At 31.8% G+C, this 17085-nt stretch overlaps 1 protein-coding gene across 8 annotated transcripts in view; it reads right to left on the reverse strand.

Moving 5' to 3' along the window:
• The window catches only part of LOC148607326 (kinase suppressor of Ras 1-like), a 35583-nt gene extending 18501 nt beyond the window's left edge, over positions 1-17082 (reverse strand). Inside the window, exons 1-11 of one of the 8 annotated variants that reach the window (XM_088544367.1) lie at positions 16755-17082; positions 13283-13417; positions 11513-11657; positions 10279-10510; positions 8861-9043; positions 7842-7859; positions 7156-7203; positions 3743-3903; positions 3043-3106; positions 1806-1886; positions 519-608 (exon numbers count right to left, since the gene is read on the reverse strand). In XM_088544367.1, the coding sequence (XP_088400493.1) occupies positions 519-608; positions 1806-1886; positions 3043-3106; positions 3743-3903; positions 7156-7203; positions 7842-7859; positions 8861-9043; positions 10279-10510; positions 11513-11657; positions 13283-13417; positions 16755-16919 (1322 nt within the window). In that variant the 5' untranslated portion in view covers positions 16920-17082. The remainder of the gene's footprint in view (positions 1-518; positions 609-1805; positions 1887-3042; positions 3107-3742; positions 3904-7155; positions 7204-7841; positions 7860-8860; positions 9044-10278; positions 10511-11512; positions 11658-13282; positions 13418-16754) is intronic. The other 7 variants (XM_088544368.1, XM_088544369.1, XM_088544371.1 and 4 more) reach the window with 7 other exon arrangements.
• Positions 17083-17085: the final 3 nt, after the last annotated feature.

Here is a 17085-nt window from a genome sequence, read left to right on the forward strand (position 1 = left end):
AGAATTTGGCCTTTTCTTAGACTTCAATCTTAAATGGGAGGGTTTGTTTTCCTTCCTATAACTAATACATTGTAGCTCTGGAGGCAGAAGTTGAAATTGGTTAATATATCTCATTGTTCTAAAAATATCATTGGTTGTCATGTTTCATGCTTGATCAGCATAAATGACAAAAAATTTGAGCATGCTTTGGACCATCAGTAAAAGCCCCTGGTTGATTATGCAGTACCGCAATCCTAAGGCAACATAGCGTAATCAGCCACAGATTTCTGACAATGATGGTTACAATCTACTCAGTGAATTCATAAGAGATGATTCTTTATAATAAAAAACAATAGAGACAATATTAATGATAGATGTTGGCTGATGATAAGTGGTGGCAGTTACATTGACCGTGGTCCAGGTGACCTAATGAAACTTAAAAATCAGATTATTTCACTTATTCATGACATCATGTACAAGTCTGTACTTTTTTCTCCATTCAGGTCAATAAGACGCAGCATGTCCACATTTTAACTTACTTGCATTCCCGGCAAATTTTTCCAGGCAAAAGGATGTGTTTATGACATGTATCACAGATACTTCCAATAAGAGAAAATTTTGTCTCAAATCTATAAATAAACATGACAACATCAACAGAAAACATAAACAAAACCAATCAGTTCAAGTGTAAAGTGAAAGTAGAGTTGTGAAAGAAGGACATTATCATTCGTATAATTCTGTTGTAATAAGTATCAAAAGAGCTTTAATAATTTTGGTAGATCAATTAGCACATTAACCCAAATATGTTAGGGCTTGATTTTAAAAAATATCAAATTCAGCTATTTTCATTTTCCTTCCCTTTTGCCAAATCTAATGTCCTTCAATTGAAAGGAACATTCAATGTTCTTTACTTAAATGCAAAAATCTAGGTATCATTACAAACATAATTCAGGAAACCAAATTCAACCACAAAAAAAGTATAAATCTTCATGCAGTAGTCTTTTCTATTTTTGGTGTTTTTGCAAAAAAAAATTTGTGAAAGACATGATTGGCTAAATAACTGAACAGGCCAATATGATTTGAAATCTTCAACTGCAAAATTTATTGTAATTTTTCTTGGCTCAAATGGTACCAAGATACTTTGATTTGGAAAAGAACACTGAATTTGTTACCCGAACATTCAATAAGCATAGTTTCTAAGTGTTTTGTGACCTTTGCATTCATTGTGGAATGTGCAATGACTTGCAAGTACAAGTATGCTTGCTGAATGTTAGAATGAATCAAAAGCAGAAATCCAAAACCATCATGCATAATCCAGTCTCCATCCCCACTTTTCTGCTTTTGATACAAGTATTAAGATACTGAGACAAAGCGGCATTACCACTCATCACCAATATCATTTTAAAATGCCACAGTATTATCTGAATTTTCTTCTCGCTGACAAATAGTTGAGACTTTTATTTCAGACTTTTTCCTTACAGAGCCAAATTATAGAAAAGAGAGATCTTAAAAGCTAAGAAAAGAACTTTTTTTACATAGATTGCGCAAAATTCTGTACATTATTTCTATGTTTTCTAAAATACCCATTTATGTCTCATCTAACGGTGATAATTTTTTTGGGAAACATTTTTTCAGCTTTAATTTATGGTGCAGATACAGCAATAATGAAAGGGTAACTCTGCGGTTATCAAGAACCACTCTTAAAACATGATTTCACATAAAAACTGCTCAACATTGCCAACAAGAGGAAAATCAGTGAACTTATTTGATGTGAAAGAAATGAGAATACAAAGAAGTGTAGTGTGAACAAGGGAGATAACCCTTACTTGCACTCTTTACATTTGTATCCGAGAAACATCTGTTTGTGGCAGTAATCACATGTTGTGATTTTAAACGTGTTAGAAAACCTAGAAATATAGTACAACTCTTCACAATAGTACAAAGATGTGGTTAAATATTGTCATAGAAAGCCTATATTGTTGTAAAATACAGATTTACTGTGGTACATGTGGTAATAAACAGAGTATTGTGCAAGAATATAATAATTTCAGAGAATATGTAAAGACAAAGTTCCTTGAAAATGTAACACATACATGAATACGTTAATATCTTTATACATTTTTTAAAGACTGGATATTAATCTATATTTTTGTAAAAAGAAGGTGCAAGAAGTTCCTTTCATGTACGAAATATGGAAAAAAATAACAGCATATACTAAACATTCATACAAAGTTTTTATAACAATACAAATAAGAATATAAGCTTAGAGTGGTCTTATCATCACAGATTATTTTTTTTATATTGTTTTCCTCCCCCTTTTTTCTCCCATCTTTGAGACTGCTGTCCACACCGAAAACTTAACTATGCACATTTTTAACATATGCATCTTTTTCCCATTCTAAGCAAGTAGTTAAAAATCCATGACTCATGTGCTTGTTAAATTTCCATGGGAGGTTCCCCCATTTTAAAACATCAAAAATTTCTACAAATTTCAAAGGAAGAAACAGATTCATCTTTGAACAAGTCTCCACCTAAACTAATTTTCAACTTGATGGTCTTTTTTTTTTTATTTTAACAAGCTCCGACATTAGTCTCACATATTTTAAATCTAAGTTCAACCATATCAAGTGGGGAAATAATTTTAACCACAGTAACATGTACCTGAAGAAGAATTTGTTATTAAATTTCATAAATCATGGGATTTTTAAAATATTCTTATCTTTCAGCCTAGTCTATAATGCAAAAATTTTATTCTCATTATTTTTCTATTTTTCTATTGTATCAAACTTTTGTATATATATTATTACAAAGTATACTACATGTATTATACATGTACTTTTTATTGATGTGTTTGTTTTTTTTTTTTCCTTTTCAGTTTTTCATGTTCATTAACTTTCATAAGAGAATGATACTTTCTCCCATTTACCTGATCTTTTTTTCTCACACAAATCATATTTTATTGGCTACATACAACTTGGTTCTAACTCTGTTATAAGCTTGTATTTAACAAAACTCTGTTTTTATCAAGAAATATTGGTTAATTAACTTTTGTTCAGTACTTACCTATGGCTTGAGGGGTAATGGTTAATATAGGGTGTTTTAGGTGACTTAGGTACAGATAAACTATCTGAAAATAAATTAAAAATTTACATATATCATATTTTGAAATCAGAAACAAATGCACCAATCGCAATGATCTCGCCAAAACTTTTTTCACCAATTTTTACTAATCTTTTTATGTGACTTTTATTTCAATTCTAAGGATAAGGTTGCACTCTTCTTTAAGTCAAACATTAGTTCATTTTTCCAGATTCATACAGCCATAGGTTAACAGATGCAATTACCATGACACAAAAAAATTATCTTCACAAGATTTTCAGTTGAACTTCAAATGATATTCGTTCTAATTGAGCAAATGTTTTGTTACCAAGCTCACATGGATTCTCATCAATTTTTTCATCACATATATCAAGTTATATTCATTGATAAACCATAAGGTCAAAATATAAAAGAAATTTCTCAAACAAAAAGTTGATGTTGGTTCAGTCTGAAATTGGACACCTATAAAAAGCTTCTATCAAAATATCAAGTGGCAGAGATAAGTAGTTGCTAAGAAAACTGTAGAGAATAGTTGTGGACAGGCAAAACGTACAGCATGATCATTATATACCACCTTCAAAGCTGGGATATAGTAAGCTCTACCAAATTTGAAAGGAAATGCCACTACCTGCCCAATACTTACCGACATGTACATTATACTTACTGTGATCATCTATGTATAACGGAGAATGTATAGGGGAAGGAAGAATGGGCGAGGCATGCCCAGACGGCCCACGACTACCACCAGCCTCAGATCCATCGGAAGGACGTCGAAATAATACTTCATTATTATTAGGAAGATAAAGGTTTGGCTTCTTTTTATACCTGTAAATAGACCAAAAAAGTTCATATGAAAGTGAGAGTAGCCAGAAGTTACTTCAGACAACAACTGTTTAGGCTGCATTTCTAAAGACAAAATTTATCTATTAATGGCATAATGCCATGATTAAAATATTTTGTGACCTAGCTTATGTATTTTTTATTATATAAAAAAAAAGCAACCTAGGAGAAAATGCTTTCCTATGCAGCAGTACAAGAGATTTTTCATTTAATTGAATGGGGTTCCTTGCACATTCGGATCTCATATCAAATCAATTTAACAATAGCATTTGTTAATCCAATGCTTTAAAAAGTCACTAATGGTTTTAAATGAAATACAATATTTCGTCCATTTCTATGAAACAAACCGAGTTAAAGCCAGAGCCTAAGTTTCAACTGATACATAATATATATACCAAAAAAAGAAAATACTGTAAACTTATTCATTCGTGGTTAATTTTTGGAAAATTCTGTCACGTGAACATATTCATGGATATCAATTTCATTGTTTCAAAAAATGATTAGCATTATATTGTGATAAAAATAATTTTGTGGATACTATTTTTTCATGGTTTTCTGTCCACCACAAAAATAGCAAATATTAATATGTTTACAGTAGATGTTTGTTTATCATGCACAACCAGTTCTAGCTAAGTCTAAGAAAAAACTGCAAAAGACCTGAAATGAATGCATTCAAATAATACATGTATATATAATAAGATTGTTGAGAAACAAAACTTGATGATTCCAAAGAATCCAAGACCAGAATTGATACACTGATAACAACTATACATAAAACAAGGTTAGTAGGTCAGTACTTTCATTTTTAGGTATTTCAAGTGTTTTAGTGTACATAAATGGATATATGTTTGTACCATCTAAATACAAAAGTCACAGTGACCTTGTGTATCCTAATGTCACAAAAGGCAAGGTTAGTTTCCTGGTAATATCAATGGAAGTCTACAACACATAATCACTACATGTATATCAAAAGTTTTTGTTTGTCTAAAAGCTCAACATAGTTTCATGTTTACTTTCACTTCCACAAATGTTTTTGTCCTAAAATGAATTGAAAACAATTAAAAAATTAAACAGGTATATCTTCTTTTCTGGCCTATAGCAGTGTATATGTTATAAAAGATAATTTGTAATTAATATTATCTTTTCCCTTTTCCAATATTAAGCATGAACAATTTTTGTGAAAAAAAAATGTACAGTTTACTGCAGAAAGCTAGATTCTCACACCATGGCAGAAACCTATTCTCCATTAGATTCACAAAATCACAAATTAAGTGAAGAAAGTTAAGATGTTTAGTTCAGTGCCAGGTATCTCTCAACACAGCTGATAATGACTTACTTAGAAGTAATTATACAATTAAAAAAAATATGGTAAAATTCAGATTTAAAAAAGTTATATTTTACTTTAAAGCAGAAGAGAATCAGGTGTGATATTAACTATTTATATGTGAAAAACTTTCACTTAAATATAAAAAAATACAAGCAGTTACGTAATATCCTAGGGAGAATATGTAGAAGATTTTTGCTGCTTAAAATTCTGGATACTGAAATGTAAGGTACTGTTATAAAATATTTACACAGTTATTTTTATATCTACTTATTCTTTGTAACTAAATACATGATTTATTTAACTATAAAATCTAGGAGTTTTCACTGTTTTTTCTGCAAAAAAAAACCTCCAAACAACTGCTGTTTCATTCCTACTCATGTTAAAATAGCCACAGATTAAGCTCAATGAATTTTTTTCCTAATCCAACACCAAGTCTACACAAAAGAACACACAAAAAATCTGTGAGCAATAAAAAAAAGTCCTCTGTAAACAGAAAATTGTTGTCCATTTTTTTTCAGAAAATGAATTTCACTATATGGCATACCTACAGGAAAAATGGCGTTAAAATGTCAAAGCCCCTGAGAGAGAGTAAACAATAAAAATGTTATGGACAGAAACACAGACAGACAGACAAGAGTAAAACATTATACCCCATCTCCTTAGGAGTAGGTGTATGTTTCTCTTATTTCTGCAATTTTTTTTATGAATTTGAGACTTTTTAATTCTTGGCAGATGATTGGTTCAATTCTATTGTAGTATCATCAAAATGACCTTGAATACAAAGAGCACTACAATTTTGGAAGTTGTTGTACCAAGAATTAGAAATAAATGGAAAATATATTAGAGAAACAGGACCTTACACTGCAATTTGTGTCAATCTAAACTCTTTATAGTTAAATATTTAATTATAAAACACTCAGCAAGCCTTACACTTTCCAAATTTACAAATTGAACTATCACAAGTGTAAAAATCCTGTTTTACACTGGATGCAGTGCAAGATACTCTATTACTTTACTCTACCAAAAACAAATACATATTCTGCAAGTATACAAAGACCAATACAGAGATGTGAGAACATGCCATCATTAGTTTCCTGAAGGTTATAAAACTACAGTTGAAATTATTATGATTAAACAAGAGGTAACAATTAATGCTGGGCTAAGGATACAATGTTAACCAACCCATTTTGTAATCTCATATACAGTCATTAGTTCAGCAGATGGTAAGAAGGTAATGGCAGAATGGAAACTTGAAGAAACATGTCGTTTCTTGTTTGACAAGGAACAAAAGATCACACACTTAGTAACTAGAAGTATATTTAGGGTAAAATATTTTAACGTTAAAATTTTGAATTAAAAAAGTCAGAACTTCACTACTTGATGTGTCGAAGCTATGTATAAAAAAAAATGTTCTCCGAAAATTTTGTAAGCTAATGAACACTAATGATACTCCCAAACACACCTCAATTTCAGTACATGGTTAAAAAATAGACCAGGTTGACAAACAGGAAGTTGTTGCAGCCCTAGATCAAATGACATCCCACTGTTCGGCACACCTAAATAATGGTTGTGTAATAATATAAAGTTTTTGTGACAAGTAGTTGCAGAGAGAACTGAATAGAAAAATATGTGATGGATGGACAAAGGTATAACTTAACAATATACCTGACTCCATTTGAGAGGGATATAATCTTTGATGTAATGCGGACCAATGGACAGATAAGATTAATGAAGTATAGTATACTTTTATGAGTTGGAATATAAAACCTTATATAGACTACTGCAAGCATAATAAAGCTGTAATCTGACTTTGTATTCAGCCAATTATCAGAGAAGATGCTCTCATATCAAAGCATTAAAAACAAGCTCTCCGATAGAAAGCAAAATTGAAATTTTTGTCAAGTCCTCACCAACTGTCCAAGTCTTCTTCTTTAATAGTCAGTATCTTTTTATGCAACCTTTTATAAACACACAAAAAGAATGGAATCCAGCGGAAGTTAAAAATTCTCACAGCACTTCCATGGAATCCATTGGAAGTAAAAAATTCTCACAGCACTTCTACGCTTATTAAAACTCCAGCCTTTGAACCTTGATTTTTGTACATATAATAACAAAACACATTATAAGAGACAAATTATTTTAAATTTTGAAATACCAAATATGTGCCTGTAAAGAGAATGTTTTTTTCTTTTATGCAGGTTTAGATCTGAATATCTAATGAACCACTTAAAGTTATGTACTGATGTAAATATTGGCTAATTGTATGATTTTATGCAAAACATGAAGTTAGCAGATATTGCCAAAATCAGAAAATTATATAGTAAAATCAACAATCTTTTTGGTAAAATCCAAATTTTAAAAGAAAATCTTCCCTGAAAACAGGATATCTGTTGGAGTTATAGAATCATACAAGTACATGTTCTCAAATAAGAGTAACAGAAAACTACATTTGTATTTAAATACATGTCTTATGATATTAACACTTGTCTTATGATATTAACACTTGTCACTGACTCAAAAGTTAGTCCTGTTAATCAGAAAAAGACTGTTAACAAAGAGAATAAAATCTGGGTTTAATCAAACAGGAGCTACCTGCCTTTTGCCTCCATTTGCCCTAAAATATCATGCATTTTGTTAGAACTCTTGACACTGCATCAAAACAAACAATTTGTTCACATGCAACAAACATTAATCAATGAAAATAAACATTAATAAAAAAGGCCAAAAGGTCATGTCATAATATTTTGTCATGATATCAAATGCAAAATATGCATAAACTAAAAAGCATGGTCTGAAGAATCTTAAATAAATGTCATTATCAATTCTAAAAAATGGGTGAAAGAGAGAAATGGCAGAGTTTTGTTAAACAGGAAGTAGATGTCCAACAGGCCTGAAATCACATCTTACGATATGGGACCCATACCTAATGCTAGATACCAAATATCAAGAGGCTGTGATTAGCAGTTGCTGAGAAAAGTGTTACAAAATAATTTCCCTCTTCGCCCACCCGTCATTCACCATACTATAACCCCATTTTCACATGGGAAATTTAGCAAAAAAATTGTTTTTTAGAAAAATATGTATTGCTTTCTTATGCATATTCAGTCAAAACCCATGATGTTTTCTAGTCTTTTCATATCAAACAGTCTTTCAAGTTTTGAACTGAAACATTTTTTTTTCTTCATGTGATCAAACTGGTTCTAGTAAATGGTTTATAAAATTCAACATTATATCATCAAATGTAACTTTCAACTTAAAATACACCAAAACTGGAATGAAAAAAAATTAATTACTAACATGTTACCACCATGAGACTAATTTACAAATTGAAAAAAAAACAAAAAAACAATTTTCCATAGTACAATATGTCTCCTGACAAGTAATTTCCCTGTCCACACCCAGCCAACATCTGCCATACTATACCCCCAATTTTACATGGGAAATTTGGCCAAAAATTGTTGCTCATAAAAATATGTTGCCATCTTATAATGCACATTCAGTCAAAACCCATGATAAATACTAGCCTAAAACATAGGACAACAGAATGACAACTAAACCAAACAGAAACATACACATAATAAAATCAATTGTTGAAATAGAAAAATAAATACATACGCTTTGATGCCATCAATATCTGTAACCTTATTGGCTAACTGGGACTCATGAGACTTGCTCTTTTTAATAGGGTGAACCTCAGGCATTAGGTGATTCTTCTTGTTAGGTGGTGGCGTGCTTGGATATCTTGAGTTGTTGGCTGCTTTAGGTCGCACCAGAGGAGGAGTTGGGGGAGGTGTTCGCCTGTAAAATGAAGTTTAAATGCTTTCAATCATTTTCTTGGGGTATTTAGTTGTCTAGAGGTAGGGGGTCAAGGCCAAACCTCCAGCAATTTTGACAGCCCATGCCAGTCATTTTATCAAACTTCAGCTGACGTTTGTTTCTGTCTTTCTCAGATCGAAAAACTTAAAAAAACAAAAACAAAAACAAAACAAAACAACAACAAAAAACTTTTTCATGTACATGTAGTTATTTTAAGATTAATATTAGAATTTGTGTTACTTCATTACATACTCTGTCTTTTATAAAATACATGAACGAGTGAAAGAGTTTGGTTTCAACCACACGTGGACATTCCAACATGTAAACAAAATATTGTATCTCTTGGACTTTTTCATCACATTGGCAAACAGAGGAAAACTAACGAGTGATGAAAAAAAGTTGATTATTTGTAAAAGAAAATCTCGAATACATTCTGTATATTGATTTAAAGGGACTGTTGCCTTCTGTGTTAAAAAGATTCAATCGGCAAATTAATAATTACAAACTACGACTGAATCATAGTTTCAGCACCATATGTGCTTTCGTTACCACTGAAAGATTGACGGGAAAATGATCGATGGACATCTCAATCTTTTTCTTAAGAAATCAAGTAATAAATGTACGAAAATTGTCCAATTCACTTCAATTAATTCGTTTACACAGTGGGGCTGCACGTGTACCGTTAATTCAATTATGCAATCAACTGATCAGTTACAGGTAAATCACAGTCTCAGGTGGCTGCACATCGTCTAAAATTTACACACACCTGTCAATTTATTTCCAATAAACAATTAGGAGACAGCTAGACAGGATGTTTATACACTAATAAAACCACACAGACTGAAATTTATATGGACTGACAATTTTTTATGTCTGATATTGGATAATGGTCGTCGGACATTTGCAAAATTCGTCTGTCAATGACCGGCATTTTTTTACCATTTCCGGATCGATGGTCAAGGCCCTATCAAACAACTTTAACTTTTGAACCTTTGTTAAACAGGAACCTCTACCTTTTTTTAATCATGTGATTCTGAAATTTGTTTTTTTATAAGAATATAGTAGACACTTATTTCTTGAAATGACATTACTAGAGTCATTTGAAGGCAGACTCATGGTGCTGGAAATTTCTCACTATCATTAGTTGTCCTTATCACAGTCTAGAACGATTGCTTTCCTCATTTCACAGATGTCTCTGAAAATAACCATTATCATACCTGATCCTTTCCCTATCTATATAGGGCACTGGCGATGATGGAGTACTCTGGGAAGGTGTTGGAAGTGATAAAGGTTGAGAGGCCTCCGATGGAAGTGAAGAAACAGATTGACGACCACTAGCGGTTGTATACTTTGGTGAACTACTGCTGTATGGGCTAGCTGATTTGTAGTTAGACCAGCTCAGGTCTTCTCCGTCACTTATGTTTGGACTGTCACCATTTAACTGTTTATCTGTAAATAAAATTAAATTTTGAACATCAAATCATGTTTATAAATGAAAAAGTATACAATTTAAAAACATGTATATGTTTGAACTAGAAAATCACTCAAGCAAAATGAAAATCTCAACCAATTTATTTTTTAGCATTTAGTCCTTTAAAATGAGATTATGTACTGATGAATATTCATATTTTCAAGAGACACAACAAACATAACTTACAACCTTTGCCCCATCTAGATAAACCATCATACCAAATTTGAAATCAATCTGTCAAGAAGGAGCCAAGATTTTTGTGATGAACGGAATTTTTGACAGACAGCAGCTAGACAAAGTGATTCCAAGGTACCACCCACACTTTAAGTGGGGGTATAATTTATAATAATTGGTAAGTATCGAAATGAAGCATTATTATCACAGTTTTTACATTAGTGGAGTAAAAAACTGCAATGTGGAGAGTGCAGAATTTACGATTAAGGTTGTTGGTAGTGTAAAATGAAAGCTGTCAATACAATACAAAATAATATTAAAATACACCAATAGGACCAATACCTGTATTGGCCTGGTTCTGACCAGTTCAGTTTCTTTGTCATCTGGAACCAGGATTTATGGGTGCATATACATGTAACATTTACATTACATTCTAGTCTTTCCAAATTGACATTGCAATCATCTTTAAAGATGAATAGGGAAGGCCAAATCATGAATTAAGACAGATAATTCTCTATTTAATGCTCTATATAGCATTTTGAAAGATATTATTTGATGTTCATACAAGTTTAGTGGTAATCCACATTGGACCAAGTGGATAGGTTAGTGAACAATGATTTAGTTTTTTCTAAGCTTTCAATATTGACTGAGCCTAGGATCAATTACTAAACCAATAGGTAAATCTTACACCAACAAACTATAATATTAACTCAGAATGGTGGCATGTCTCTGAACACTGTCGCCTCTTCTTTGGTAAGGATTTAACACAATAATAGTAGACACTATACAAGCAATACAAAACTTACCAGTCCAATTTTTAAGATTTTGCAGAGCATTGTTTAATTTATGAAAGTCATCTTCTTTGGCTTCATATCTTTTCAGTAAATTCTTGATTTCCTCTACGGACATTTCCAGTAAAGAATTCAGGGACAAGCCTCTCTTCACAATGTCCTAGAAAGAAGAAAGATAAGAGATCAAAACTTATCTTATCAAATTCATAGATTGAAAATATTACTGCCATAAAGGGGGTACAATTTAAATTGAATTCAATAAAGGTAATAACTCATCTAATTGTAGTTTCACATCCATATCAAGGCAGAAACTGACAGTTGAAACATGGTTCAACAATAAAAAAAGTTAAACAATGTATGTGTAAATCAGGTTTCCTCAAAAAGCCCATGTTCCTCTTTCTGACAATAGGACAGCTTTAATCTCATCCATATCAAGGCAGAAACTGACAGTTGAAACATGGTTCAACAATAAAAAAAGTTAAACAATGTATGTGTAAATCAGGTTTCCTCAAAAAGCCCATGTTCCTCTTTCTGACAATAGGACAGCTTTAATCTCAACCCTGTACTAATTTACTTCCAATTTTACTTCGGATTTTATGCAAAATTCTAATATGATGTCTTCATATCGTCAAAAACCATATGTCAGTATAACCTCACTTTTAGCACCTGCGCATTGTCTCTTCTCTTTCGCTGTCACTTCAAGACAAAACACTCATTTAAAAATGTTTACGCGATGATTTAACAGCTGAGAGGTTATCTAATTGAAATTAATTATATAAATATACACATTTAACACATACAATGACATAAATATACAAATTTAATCCAACTTCCATATCAGGGAGGTTAAACGGAACAGCCGTTATTTTGGCTACGCCTCGGGAAATTTTTGCCACAAAAATTACCATATTTGTCATATTAGAAGAGAAAAAATTCCTTATAAGAGTAGATTTGTACTCATTATAACATAGGTTGGGCAGTTATATTCTCATTTAACACCTTGCTGTTGCTCGGTGTTAAATAATCGAATATCAATGCTGTACACATGCTAAAATGAGTACAAATCTACCCCATCCACGAATTATTTCTTAAATAATTAAACATAGGCAAAATAGGAAGTAAATACAGGGTCTGAAGTTAGGTCTGGAACAAGTAAAATTAATGCTAGGACGAATAGAATTTAAATTTCACTTGCCCAAAGAACAACCAAGTATTGTGCAGTTTTCAACAAGCATGAACCCAAATGACAACATAATTTTTAAATTTGAGCAATTGAATTTTCATCAACTTGTCTGATAAGAGAAGGTAAAAAAACTGTTCACATCGAAATAAATAAAAAATTGCAACAGTATAACCTGGATAGAAAAAGCAAAAACTGATTGAATATGGAGGAAAATGATCCCCATTCTTACAAGAATCTACATGTAAAAGAAGCAATGTTACCTTTCAAAGAATCAACCATATCAGGCTAACTTTTACATGTTTCAAGCATATAACACCCTTTCATCAGTTTTCAGACATGATTTTATAAGGGCAAAAAATGAATTTGAAATGAAATTGGCAAAATGTGAAGTAATTATACAGTAAAAATTATCAAAAAGGTCAAATCCTGGTTTGAAAAAAGCAAACAAAAATCATGTCTGAGTTTTCAACAACTTTTATTTGATTTTGCTGAATTGTGTACAAACTGTACTCACATACACTATACATGAAGCATCTAAACAATGCATTTAAATGACTATAATAGTCATCTTGACTGATTATTTCATAAACTTAGTGACTTACTGAAATATAACTCTTTAATCCAACAATAGTTAGCCATTGTTCTGTTTTAGGGTACTCTGCCAAATGTTTCTTGTCTTCTGTACCAAGTTTCGCTTTTGCTACCAACTGTTTGCTGAACAACTTGATAAGCTTTGTCTGAAAAAAAAAATAATATTCTTGTTACATAATTCACAGGGGTTCAAATTTACTTTCAAGACCAAAAGGTCCCGGGGGCAGTTTCTCCAAATTTCGACCTATCAAATCACTTGAAATTCAAGATTTCAGGAAAACTACAAATCTATGGTTCAATTGAGGAAAATCAAAAGCTTTCAATATGGTGTGAATGTAAAAGGACATAAATTTCAAAAGTCCTACGTCAAAAATTAAGAGAACCTAGAACAACCACTAATTTGAACCCCTGATTAACAATTTTTTTTTTGCTTTCGAATCAATGAGGAAAAGCAGGGCTCAAGTTACTTGAGAAAAACAAGGAGAAGTGACTTCTATTTCAGAGAGACACTAGGGAGAGTGGGGACTGGGGAGTGGTCAGGGAGAAGTGAACACATACGCACATCATTCACTGAATTTTTTTTTAATTACATGTATATGTACATTTGTTGTATTATGTTACTTACATGCTCACAATATACATGTACATTGTAGGTAGGCATTTTTATATGTTTACTTTTTTTATTGAGATAAATGTTACTTTTTCTTTAAGCTACAATGTACATATGTAGGTAACTAAATATTTTGGACAAAATGAAATCAGCCTGCTCACCTGGGCTGCAGACTGAGATTGACTGAATTATATATTAATGAAATTGAATTTCTATACATCTACCCCTTACCAAATTTATTACAGTAAAATTAATACATGATTGAGTAAAGTAAAGCTTCTTCTAATGCATTGTCGTGTTGATTTTGTCTTTTTAGCAGCTATGGAATAAAAAAATTTCAGGCAGTGACATTCTGTTTGAATTTTTACTTTGTTTTGTTTTTTTTCCCTGGTCTATAATGATTTCTTGTTCAAAATATCCAGTCTCTTGATATAAGTTGACCAAGAGTATCAATAATCATGTTCAAAATTTAATACTGACAAGTTAAGACTTAAATTTTCTTGACACGTTATACATGTAACGATCAGTACAAGTTTGTCTTAAATTTAAGAAATGTTCTGTTGAAATGGAGAATTTATTGTTCAGTTATGAAACAAGAAGATCAAAGGAAATGCTTTAGGTTTTCTACCTGAGATCAATTTAATCCAATTCCCAACAAACCACATGACAAATTTGCACGTTTTGTAACAAAATATAAAAGATAAAACATGATTTATTATAAGATGGAGTGAAGAATGTTCATTCCGTATCCAGTCTTTAACGATTGAAATGATATCCTGATAAAAATTTTCCCTTGTAACCGAATATTCGATAGATTCTGAAGATTTTTACAATTTATTTTTTTCTCAAACAGGCGCCATTTTTGTTTGAATTGTTATCAGAAGAGAGATAACTCTGGTCAAAATACCACTAACAGATGGAGTACAGTCCCAATCATGGGTGATGTCTGAAAATGAGAGGGCGACTTCACTTCACTTTTGGTGTCGTCAAAGGGCCAAGTGAGCAACCCCACGGCGACCATTTCGCCTGAATCTCCCAGCAGCATGAGCCATGGGAAAGAGACCTAACTCCTAAAATAGCTACATTATACAGAAACTTTTGCATAGTAATAAAAGAGGTATATTCATTTATACCATTTTCTGGCCTTGTTATCAACTGAAAATTTTAGATCACATGTACAATGTACATGTATCCTCTAAAAAGACTTACATTTTGCATTGGCATATTTCTATGGAAAAAGACTAAACCCAGACCAAAAAAAAATGTACTAGCAGTTACAACAATTGTGTGTTAAAATGTTGTTAAAAGTATTTTTTCATGCAACTTTTATAAATTTTTCAGATAAGAGGCTTGCAGGTGGCTTTTCGATCAGGACTAATTAGCTACATGCTTCAACAAACTAGATATTTTGTCAAAAGTTGTTTTAATACAATAAGCTTCTAGGGTTGGAATACCTAAGCATGTGACCAAAATTTCTTGCAAAGAAAATTGTAATGAAACCAAATGTTTTCCCCACTGGTAGAATTTACACATTTTGCCTATATTTTGCATGAATGATACAATGTTGTGTTTAAATGAACTGCAAAAAAGTTTTGTTGGGTAATTAAGCACATATTTTGCTTCATATTACGCAGTATCTATATCAAGTGCTTTGACCAGGTTAGTTTTCACTGCATTTTTTTTTTTAGATAAACTAACATAACCTTTTTTAACCACTAGTACATGTACATGTATTAATAACATTCCTGCCAGCAATTTTATACTGTTCAAATGCGAGTATCCTATGCGACTTTTGACAAATGCAACATAAACCAAAATTTACTGGCTTGTACAGACAATGCCTACTCCATTTTATAATTTATATTTCACAACAGCAATCATAAAAAGTGACAAGCCTTTCCACTGACCAGTCATATCAAATGCGCAAACCATTCCTGCACATTTATATATAAAGAAAACTCCTGAATGTTCAAGGAGATCTCAGTTAGCGCTCTTCACTTTTCAGTGAATTTTTGGCTTATTCTTTGTCTACCAACCACAGTCATAACAGAGGTATGGTCTTAAATGTGTAATCTGTACCCGTACCCAAATACTATTTTGACAGTTTCTTCATTATTACTGGCTATTTCCAGCTGAAACTTGGTATACATTTACAATTGACATGATAATTAGGCTACAATTAATGATTTTTAAAATTTTTGTTGAAAAAAAATGATTTTATTCCATTTTCTGTTTTCAAAAGGTCTAAAATGTGTAATCCGAAATTCCTGTACCCAAAAATCAAAGTCCGGTATTTTTGTAATCTGTACTAATTTAACGCATATTTGACATTAGAACATCATATTATCAAAATTTTCATTGACAACAAATTAAAATCGCATCAGACTGTTTATGAGACTTTGTTTTTCATTCTGGATAAGATAGTATCCATTTTTCTGGTACGGGGATGAACGCTAGATACGGTGCGGAATTCAAACTCAATCACTTCTTCTTTAAAACATATCTTTCAAAACTTCAAGGTCTTAAGGTGATGTTTTATCCTCTTAATGATTATTGAAAAAAACGTAAAATTCGGACAGGACAGTGAGGAATAGTCAATAAATATGGTGGGTATGGTAACATCATTTTCTTGGTGAAAAATGAGTTGAAAAGGACTTTTCCACATCTCAAGCAATTTTCAGTTCTAACATACCATAAGAATGAATGTTTTAGCAAAACATTATTTGGTTACGGGCAAAAGTTGGTACAGGTTACACATTTTAGACCTTACCCATAACAGATCAAAAGTGAAATGTCAGCTGTTGATGTTTACATTATCCCAGACAAATGCAACGTGAAGACAGTTCCTATGCTTATACAGTAAATGGATATACCTCAGTATCTCTAATTTCTTTCTGTGTTATTTCTTCCGATGGGTCACATTGTTCGCGTAAACCTTTTAGTTTTATCGCCGTGAAATCTATCATATCTTGGGCAGTTGTGCACATAGAAATGGCCATTCTGACTTCTTCATTTTCTGAGCCTGATGAGTCTACCATTTTCCTAAGATTACCTATATACTAAATTTCGGAACATGCTTATTTACTTCCCTTTAAACAAATTATATATTGACATGCAAATTGTTCAACAAGTGACCAAATAATCGTCATTTGTTATTTTTTGACAGCCCAGAATGATTTCCGCCATATTGCAAAGCAGATATTC

The sequence above is a fragment of the Perna viridis genome, chromosome 9 (genome assembly GCF_037379345.1).
Source record: "Perna viridis isolate PV_CMFRI_1.1 ecotype Kerala chromosome 9, ASM3737934v1, whole genome shotgun sequence".
Taxonomy (NCBI): domain Eukaryota; kingdom Metazoa; phylum Mollusca; class Bivalvia; order Mytilida; family Mytilidae; genus Perna; species Perna viridis.